Source organism: Lipotes vexillifer, unplaced genomic scaffold, assembly GCF_000442215.2.
Source record: "Lipotes vexillifer unplaced genomic scaffold, Lipotes_vexillifer_v1.1 scaffold514, whole genome shotgun sequence".
Classification (NCBI taxonomy): Eukaryota; Metazoa; Chordata; class Mammalia; order Artiodactyla; family Lipotidae; genus Lipotes; species Lipotes vexillifer.
Window position 1 is genome coordinate 1035855 of NW_006789975.1, and position 9849 is coordinate 1045703.

At 38.7% G+C, this 9849-nt stretch overlaps 1 protein-coding gene across 2 annotated transcripts in view; it reads left to right on the forward strand.

Moving 5' to 3' along the window:
• NSD1 (nuclear receptor binding SET domain protein 1) overlaps positions 1–9849 on the forward strand; it is a 130390-nt gene that overhangs the window by 55702 nt on the left and 64839 nt on the right. For both annotated transcript variants that reach the window (XM_007463086.1, XM_007463087.1), the window contains 2 exons: positions 2471–2643; positions 4881–7452. In XM_007463086.1, coding sequence (XP_007463148.1) covers positions 2471–2643; positions 4881–7452 — 2745 coding nt within the window. The remainder of the gene's footprint in view (positions 1–2470; positions 2644–4880; positions 7453–9849) is intronic.

Genomic DNA, 9849 nt, shown 5'->3' on the forward strand with positions numbered 1-9849 from the left:
TTACATCTTTATTGGAGTATAATTGCTTTACAATGGTGTGCTAGTTTCTGCTTTATAACAAAGTGAATCGGTTATACATATACATATGTTCCCATATCTCTTCCCTCTTGTGTCTAGAAGCGCAGAGTCTTAACCACTGACCACCAGCGAAGTCCCAGTGGTCAGACTCTTAACATGGTATCCAAGCTGTTCAGGTCTGGCCACTGCTTACCTGCTTAGTTTCCCTTTCCTTCCACCTTATGATTTAGTGTTCTGAACTACTTGCAGTTCCTAGCTATTTCATTAGTTTTATTCATTCATGTCTTTGAGGGTTCTAGGCCCTTATATAGGAATTCTCCCCTCAAGAAACTGTTTACCTTTAAATTTTCTGCTCAGGTGTCCCATTTGTCCTCCAGTTAATGATTTTTCACTTTGAAAAAAGTGAATGTTAACAACTAAGTGTCCATCGATAGATGAATAGGTAATGAAAATGTGGTATATATACACAATTGAATATTATTCAGCCATACAAAAGAATGAAACCTTGCTATTTGTGACAACATGGATGTACCTGTTGGGCATTTTACTAAGTGAAATAAATCAGACAGAGAAAATATAAATACTGTATGATCTTACTTATATGTGCAATCTAAAAAAACCAAAAGTGAAAAAACAAAACCAAGTTCATAGATACTGAGAACAGACTGGAGGAGCAAAATGGGTGAAGGGGGTCAAAAGTTATAAACTTTCATTTATAAAAGAAATTAGTCACATGTATGTAATGTACAGCATGGCAACTATAGTTAATACTGTATTGTATATTTGAAAGTTGGTAAGAGAGTAGATCTTAAAAGATCTCATCACAAGAAGAAGTCTTTTTATAACTACGTGTGGTGACAGATGTTGACTAGACATTGTGGGGGTCATTTTGCAATATATATAAATACCGAATCATTATGTTGTATACCTGAAACTAATGTTATCCGTCAGTTATATCTCAATTTTAAAAAATGCCACCACCAATAGATACTACCAAATGGTAAAATGTAGTGTACTTGAAAAATTAAAAAAAAAATGTTCATGTTATTGCAATTAGCATGCTGTTTTACCATAATCTCTTTAATACTGTACATCTCTTACCCACCAGGCAATGAGTTCTTTTCCGTCCTCTGTATAGTGCTGGGACGTCATAAATGTTCAGTCTGTGTTAGTTGAATTTACTTATGTATGGGAGAATGATTTACTTTTCAGACTGACTTTAAGAACCTCTGTGTGTGTGTGTGTGTGTGTGTGTGTGTATACACATACACACATTTAATCCCCCTTTATAAGTGGTTTCTATTGAAGTGTTTAATTTAGTAGGTAGAGACTAAGGAGTTCAGGGTTTTTTGTTTGGTTTTTTTACAGAACTTGTTTTTAAAATGTACAATAAAACAAAATTTTACCAGGTTGTAATTCAGTGTGAGTTAAAGTGAATTTTTATATAAAATGATTTCCTTTTCTAAATAGAGACAAATCATTACACCTGTGTAGCCCTGACTATATTTCTTTTGTGACATTTTTTACTGGTATGAAAAATGCAAAGATGGTAAGTGTGTAGAAGATAACATATACTAGGTAAATTTGATTATAATCTTTTCTGGATGAGATTTGTATTTTTATTTTTGGAAATTGTATGCATAGAACTTTGGACAGCCAAGAAACTATAGAATAAGTGGATTTTTTTGGGGGGAGGGGGCTGTTGAGATTTCCTTTTTAAAAAAAAATTCTGTAGTTTGAAATATCAATTTACACTTTCTCTGCAAAACCAGTGTTTCACTCTGAATTTTCCCTGTCTGAAGTCGTTGGATTTATTATTCTGTCTATAAAATGGAGATTATACTACTTATTTTTTAGAGTTCATTGTTGTGAAGAATACATGCAAAGCACCTAGTAGAGTACCTTGCCATTTATGACATAGTAGCTATGTCATAAATGTTAGCACATCATATGTGGCATGGTGTTGAAACATTTCTTCCTCCTTGTATTTTAGCATAATGTTTTAAGAGTTTATTTGGTGGTTAGTTCTTGTTGATTATTATATTTGTGATGCTGTGGCTTATCATATGCCTTTTGTGATTTCTGGTAATGAGGGTGTAAAATTTTATAGATTGATGGTAGAAAAAACTTAGTTGTTATATTAATTTGTTATATGATTAGCTAATCAACCTCCAACTGGTTTGGAATATATAGCATATCATCAGACCAAACCATTAAATTCTTTCATTACACTCTTAACCATTTTCTTGTCACATAAATTGAAAATTCAAAATTGACCTATCTGACCTACTCAGAGTTTCTTGTTCTGTAGATTTTTTAGCTTGTTGAGTTTTTATTTTATTTTAGTTTTAAGTGAAAAGAGGCTTCTTTGGCCACTGCTATGTGGCTGTTCTCTTGATGATGAATATCAATTTTTTAAAGCAATGACACTGTGGTTTTTATTTTTATCTAGTTTCTAACCGTAGGCCCTATCGACAGTACTACGTGGAGGCTTTTGGAGATCCTTCTGAGAGAGCCTGGGTGGCTGGAAAAGCAATCGTCATGTTTGAAGGCAGACATCAATTTGAAGAGCTACCTGTCCTTAGGAGAAGAGGGAAGCAGAAAGAAAAAGGATATAGGCATAAGGTATTTAAAAAACAAAAAGTCTCTCAAATTATCTTCTTGGGGGTAGGTAGGGAGGGTTTACAGGATCGATCAAAGGAAGAAGTATTATGTTTTTGGAATGTAAGTTATTTCCTTTGGTAGTAGGATGTTGGTGAGAAAATTGGCAGAAAGCAAGTTTTTTTGCAGGGATGAGATGAGGCTAGCCTTCCAAATATTCATACTCAATTTTTTGAGAAATGATTTCAGTTAACTTCTGCCATGTCACTTAGATGTGATAGTAAAAAAAGTCATGACCAGTCATCTTTGGTTATATCTGATGTAAGAAGAAAATGATCATCAAAATGAAATATTCTACTTTTCACTCTCTGGATTAATTATTTCTCTTAAAAATGAGAAAGATAAGACTTTAAACATTTTTGTTTTGTTTGTTGTTTTGGTTTTTGTGTGCGGTTGTTAAGGCTTAAGCAGTTTCAAACCTGGTTATGTTTTAATAAAGAACGTGATGTTTTTGTTTCATTTGCTTGATGTGTTAAAGTTTTTGCTGTTTCTTTTGATACTCCTTTATAGTCTATTCTAGAAGAGGAAATGGTTCCTCTTAGATTTGTGTTTCAGACTTTTAGGCTATTTTATAAGAATCACAGTTAGGATAATTTTTAGTCAGTATGCAGTCCCTGCTATTTCCAACTGGAGTTCCTTCCTCTGTAAAACTAATGTAATAATATGTACCTTGTCAAACTGTTGTGAGGATTAGAAATAAATATTATATATGTCATACGTCTGATGCTCTGAAACAACTAGTGTGTGCTATTGTTAGGATAGAATAGAAGAGGATAACTTCATCCTTTCTAATACTTTGGGTGGTTGGTGGTGGGGGGGTGTCAGAGTGTTTGTGTCAAGCCTTTAAATATGTAGATTAACCAACCCCCTTTTCAGAGGAGTTCTCTAGGGCTTTCAGGTTCTGGAAAATTGATTTACTATGGTCATAGTTAGAAAGTCAATGGGTGTGTGTTTGTGTGTAAAGTAAACCAGATGATCAGTTTATTGCTTTAGAAGAGGAGGCTTCCTGTCTAGTGGCCTTAATTTTTACATGGTCAGCAGAACATGACCTTTCACAAGTATTAAAGTGTTTGTGAACACTAACTGATAGAACCTTGACTGACATTTATTGTATGAAGCCAGGGAGGGAAATAAGAGTCTTGAAAATTAGGTGTATTTCACAGAGCCTCAATGTCCTTATGCTGTGAGGAATCAAGAAAAGAGCATATGTAACTTGTCATACATCCAGGGTGTATTGATGTCTCTGGACTACATGTTTAAGCCCAGGACACTGCTTGGTTATAATCCAGATTTAAAAGAAAATTAATTAATTTTTTTTGCTGCGTTGGGTCTTTGTTGCTGTGCGCGGGCTTTCTCTAGTTGCGGCGAGCAGGGGCTCCTCTTTGTTGCGGTGTGTGGGCTTCTCATTGTGGTGGCTTCTTTTGTTGCAGAGCACAGGCTCTAGGTCCACGGGCTTCAGTAGTTGTGGCGTGCAGGCTTAGTTGTGGCGCATGGGCTTAGTTGCTCCGCGGCATGGGGGGTCTTCCAGGACCAGGGATCGAACCCCTGTCCCCTGCATTGGCAGGCAGATTCTTAACCACTGCACCACCAGGGAAGTCCCTATAACCCAGATTGTATGTAACATGTATAGAAGAATCTTGATTAGCCAAGGGCCTGGTGATAACCAGAGTTCCAAATTTCATTCCTTCTAGGGCAGGTCTGCCTTACTCATTTCTCCAGTCCTAGTTTTTCCACATGCATCTCCTTTCTTTAGCCTTTTGCTTTCTCTTTTATGTAACTGAGCAAGTGCTTGGCCTTCACAAGTCAGGAAGGAAATCTTTATTCTAAGGTTAGAGGGGTAAGTAGGAGTGGTCTGGTTATTCCTTGATTTAGTAGTACAATGTTGATTAGTAATGTAATGTTGTAGTCTAATTTATGGTGCACTCTTTTGTGCTTTTAATGGTAAGGGGAGTGGAGGGTTTATGGGATCAATCTTTCTCCAGTGATAGATCTTAGTGGTAGAAGTAGTGTTGAGGAATCCCCATTAGCTAAGTTCTGGGTGAACTGTGGGTGTTAACCACCTGGCAGTCCCATAAAAGAGCCTCGAAGAAGCACAACAAGGCTTGGAAAAGCTTCTGATTTGAGAGATGTTCACTGATCATCTGCCTGTTTCCCCTTCTATTTCTTAGACTAGTGATAATCTTTTTCTCTTTAAATTTAAGGTTCCTCAGAAAATTTTGAGTAAATGGGAAGCCAGTGTTGGTCTTGCTGAGCAGTATGATGTTCCCAAAGGGTCGAAGAACCGAAAATGTGTCACCAGTTCACTCAAGTTGGACAGTGAGGAGGATATGCCGTTTGAGGACTGTACAAATGACCCTGAATCAGAACATGACCTGTTGCTTAATGGCTGCTTGAAATCTCTGGCTTTTGACTCTGAACATTCTGCAGATGAGAAGGAAAAACCTTGTGCTAAGTCTCTAGCCAGAAAGAGCTCTGATAATCCAAAAAGGACTAGTGTGAAAAAGGGCCACATGCAATTTGAAGCACATAAGGAAGAACGGAGGGGAAAGATTCCAGAGAACCTTGGCCTAAACTTTATTTCTGGGGATGTATCTGATAAGCAGGCCTCTAATGAACTTTCCCGGATAGCAAACAGCCTCACAGGGCCCAGCTCTGCCCCAGGAAGTTTCCTATTTTCTTCTTGTGCAAAAAACACTGCAAAGAAAGAATTTGAGACTTCAAATTGTGACTCTTTACTGGGCTTGTCTGAGGGTGCCTTGCTCTCTAAACGTTCTGGGGAGAAGAAGAAACTCCAGCGAGGTCTGGTGTGTAGTTCAAAAGTGCAGCTCTGCTATATTGGAGCAGGTGATGAAGAAAAGCGAAGTGATTCCATTAGTATCTGTACCACTTCTGATGATGATGGAAGCAGTGATCTGGATCCCATAGATCATAGTTCAGAGTCTGATAACAGTGTCCTTGAAATTGCAGATGCTTTCGATAGAACAGAGAACATGTTACCTGTGCAGAAAAATGAAAAAGTAAAGTATTCTAGGTATCCTGCCACAAACACTAAGATAAAAGCAAAGCAGAAGACCCTCATTACTAACTCACACACAGACCACTTGATGGATTGTACCAAGACAGTAGAGCCTGGAACTGAGACGTCTCAGGTTAATCTCTCTGATCTTAAAGTATCAACTCTTGTCCGAAAACCCCAATCAGATTTTAGAAATGATGGTCTTTCTCCAAAATTTAACACACCATCAAGCATTTCCAGTGAGAACTCAATAATAAAAGGTGGGGCTACAAATCAAGCTCTCTTACATTCAAAAAGCAAACAGCCCAAGATCCGAAGTATCAAGTGCAAACATAAAGAAAACCCAGTTGTAGTAGAACCGCCTGTTGCAGATGAGGACTGCAGTTTGAAATGCTGCTCTTCTGATACCAAAGGCTCTCCTTTGGCCAGCATTTCCAAAAGTGGGAAAGTGGATGGGCTAAAACTACTGAGCAACATGCATGAGAAAACCAGGGATTCGAGTGACATAGAAACAGCAGTGGTGAAACACGTTCTGTCAGAGTTGAAAGAACTCTCTTATAGATCCTTAAGTGAAGATGTCAGTGACTCCGGAATGTCAAAGCCATCAAAACCATTACTTTTTTCTTCTGCCTCTGGTCAGAATCATATACCTATTGAACCAGACTACAAATTCAGTACATTACTAATGATGTTGAAAGATATGCATGATAGTAAGACCAAGGAGCAACGGTTAATGACTGCTCAGAACTTGGTCTCTTATCGGAGTCCTGGTCTTGGGGACTGTTCTACCAGTAGTCCTGTGGGGGCTTCTAAGGTCTTGGTTTCAGGAGGTTCCACTCACAATTCAGAAAAAAATGGAGATGGCACTCAGGATCCAGTCCGTCCTAGCCCTAGTGTGGGTGACTCTGCACTGCCTGGGGAGCTATCTACCTCCCTACCTGGCTTGGTGTCCGATAAAAGAGACCTCCCTGCTTCTGGCAAAAATCGTTCAAACTGTATTACTAGGCGCAACTGTGGTCGATCAAAGCCATCCAAATTACGAGATGGTTTTTCAACCCAGATGGGAAAGAACACAGTGAACCGTAAAGCCTTAAAGACAGAGCGCAAAAGAAAACTGAACCAGCTTCCAGCTGTGACTCTTGAGGCTGCACTGCAGGGAGACAGAGAGAGTAGGGGTTCAGAGAATAGCTCCTCCAGAGGTGAGGCAGAAGACCCTGGTAAAGAAGAACCCCTTCAATTAATGGGCCATTTAACAAGTGAAGATGGTACCCATTTTTCCAGTGTTAATTTTGATAATAAAGTCAACCAGTCTGACCCTGATAAAGTTCCTGAAAAAGACCCCTCTTTTGAAAACAGAAAAGGGACAGAGCTGGAGTCTGAAATGATTAGTGAGAATGATGAACCCACTAGTGTAAATCAAGTGGTGCCTAAAAAGCGGTGGCAGCGTTTAAACCAAAGGCGCACTAAACCTCGTAAGCGCACTAACAGATTTAGGGAGAAAGAAAACTCTGAGGGTGCCTTTGGGGTCTTGCTTCCTGCCGACCCTGTAAAGAAGGGAGATGAGTTCCCAGAACAGAGACCTCCTCCTTCGACGAACATACTAGAGGATGCACTGACAGATCCAAATCATGCCGACTGCTTAGATTCAGCTGGGCCACGGTTGAAAGTTTGTGATAAATCCAGTGCCAGCAATGAAGAGGTGGAAAAGGAGCCAGGAATTCCCAGTTTGACCCCTCAGCCTGAGCTCCCTGAACCAGGTAAGGACTCCTGACTGTGAAAGAAAGGGACTAGAGGAAGCGATGATAATGATACCCTTCTGAAGTTGGTCTGTTTTCATGGAAGGCCTAAGTGTAAGTTGGGAGGGAAGGATTATCACTTGAAGTGAAGAAAGGACTTTATGTTGAAGGATCTGAATTTTGAGGACCAGGTTTCCATATACTTTCAGAAATTGTTTTACCAAGAAGCTCTTTTTTCTTTTGCTTTTAGTAAGCCTCAAGAACATTTTGTTCCTGCTCCCCATTTCCTACCTTTTTAAATCTGTGAACTTTTGGGGACTCAATTTGGTATTGTAAGTATTTGAGAGGCTCTGAGCCTAAGACTAAAATCTAGTTAGTTTACAGAAAGCAAATAGATTTTATTGAACGTCAGGCTGTCTTGGACTACAACTTAAGGAAGGTCCTCCTGTTACGTAGACAAAGGGGACGTGCTTTTGAAAAAATTTAAGTGTTCTGTAGTACTTATTTGAAGGCCTTAGATGTCTTGCATCCCTTCTGGAATGAGGTTTGAGAATAAATTTTTTAAAATCTGAAGTACCAGGGTATCCTTCCTTAGCAGCAGAGGGAAAACAGCAGGAGTCTTTCAAAATATAATATTATACAATATTGTTATTGAGGATAAAACTGCCTTTCCTTAAACATAAGTTTTCAATGTTGTTTACCATAGTAGATTCTAACAGCTTTATTGAAACATAATTCACTGACCATAAAATTCACCATTGAAAGTTTATACTTCAGTGGTTTTTTAGTATACTCAGAGACTTGTACATCCATAAACATGATTAATTTTGGGACATTTGCATCACCCCAGAAAGAAACCTTGTACCCTTTATCAATTTCCCTTCATTTCTCCCCAATCTGTAGATTTGCCTGTTCTGTACATTTCATGTAAATGGAATCATACAATATGTGGTACTTTGTTTTTTTTACTTAGCATGTGTATCAATGCTTTATTTTTATTGTGTTAAAAAACACATGAATTCACCCTCTGAACAAGTTTAAAGTGTATATTACAGTATTAACTGTATGCACATTGTTGTATAACACCGTTTATTGAAGAGACTGTCTTTTCCACATTGTATACTCTTAGCACCCTTGTCAAAGATAATTTGACCATACATGTAAGGGTTTGTTTCTGGGCCCTCTGTTTTGTTCCATTATCTATATGTTTGTCTTCATGGTAATATATATATTTTTTGTTTTTAATTACACTTATTTATTTATTTATTTAATATTTTTGGCTGTTGGGTCTTTGTTGCTGCACGTAGGCTTTTCTCTAGTTGTGGCGAGCAGGGGCTACTCTTCGTTGCAGTGCATGGCCTTCTCATTGGGTGGCTTCTCTTGTTGCAGAGCACGGGCTCTAGGCATGTAGGCTTCAGTAGTTGTGGCACTTGGGCTCAGTAGTTGTGGCTCGCAGGCTCTAGAGCGCAGGCTCAGTAGTTGTGGCGCACGGGCTTAGTTGCTCCACGGCATGTGGGATCTTCCCAGACCAGGGCTCGAACCTGTGTCCCCTGCATTGGCAGGTGGATTCTTAACCACTGCGCCACCAGGGAAGTCCTATCATATTGTTTTGATTACTGTAGCTTTGTAACATGTTTTGAAAACACAGTGTGTGAGTCCTCCATCTTTGTTCTTTGTCAAGATTATTTTGACTATTTGGGGTCCTTTGAGATTTCATGTGAATTTTAGGATGTCTTTTTTCTGTTTCTGCAAAAAATGCCATTGGGATTTTGATAGAGCAGTGAATCTGAAGATTGCTTGAGTAGTATGGACATTTTGTTAATGTTAAGTCTTTGAATCTATGAACACAGGATGTCTTTCCATTTATTTGTGTTTTTAATTTCTTTCAGCAATGTTTTATAGTTTAAGTGCCCAACTCTTTCACTTCCTTGGTTAAGTTTATTCCTAAGTGTTTTTATTCTTTTTTATGCTATTATAAGTGGGATTGTTTTCTTAATTTCCTTTTTGAATTGTTCATTATTAGTGTGTAGAAACAACTGATTTTTAAAATTTATTTATTTATTTATTTATTTATTTATGGCTGTGTTGGGTCTCCATTGCTGTGCGTGGGCTGTCTCTAGTTGTGGTGAGCAGGGGCCACTCTTCGTTGAGGTACGCGGGCTTCTCATTGTGCTGGTTTCTCTTGTTGTGGAGCATGGGCTCTAGGTGCATGGGCTTCAGTAGTTGTGACATGTGGGCTCAGTAGTTGTGGCTCATGGGCTCTAGAGTACATGCTCAGTAGTTGGGGTGGATGGGCTTAGTTGCTCCGTGGCATGTGGAATCTTTCCAGACCAGGGCTCAAACCTGTGTCCCCTGCATTGGCAGGCAGATTTTTAACCACTGTGGAAGTCCCACAGGTGATTTTTTTTTTTCTTTCTT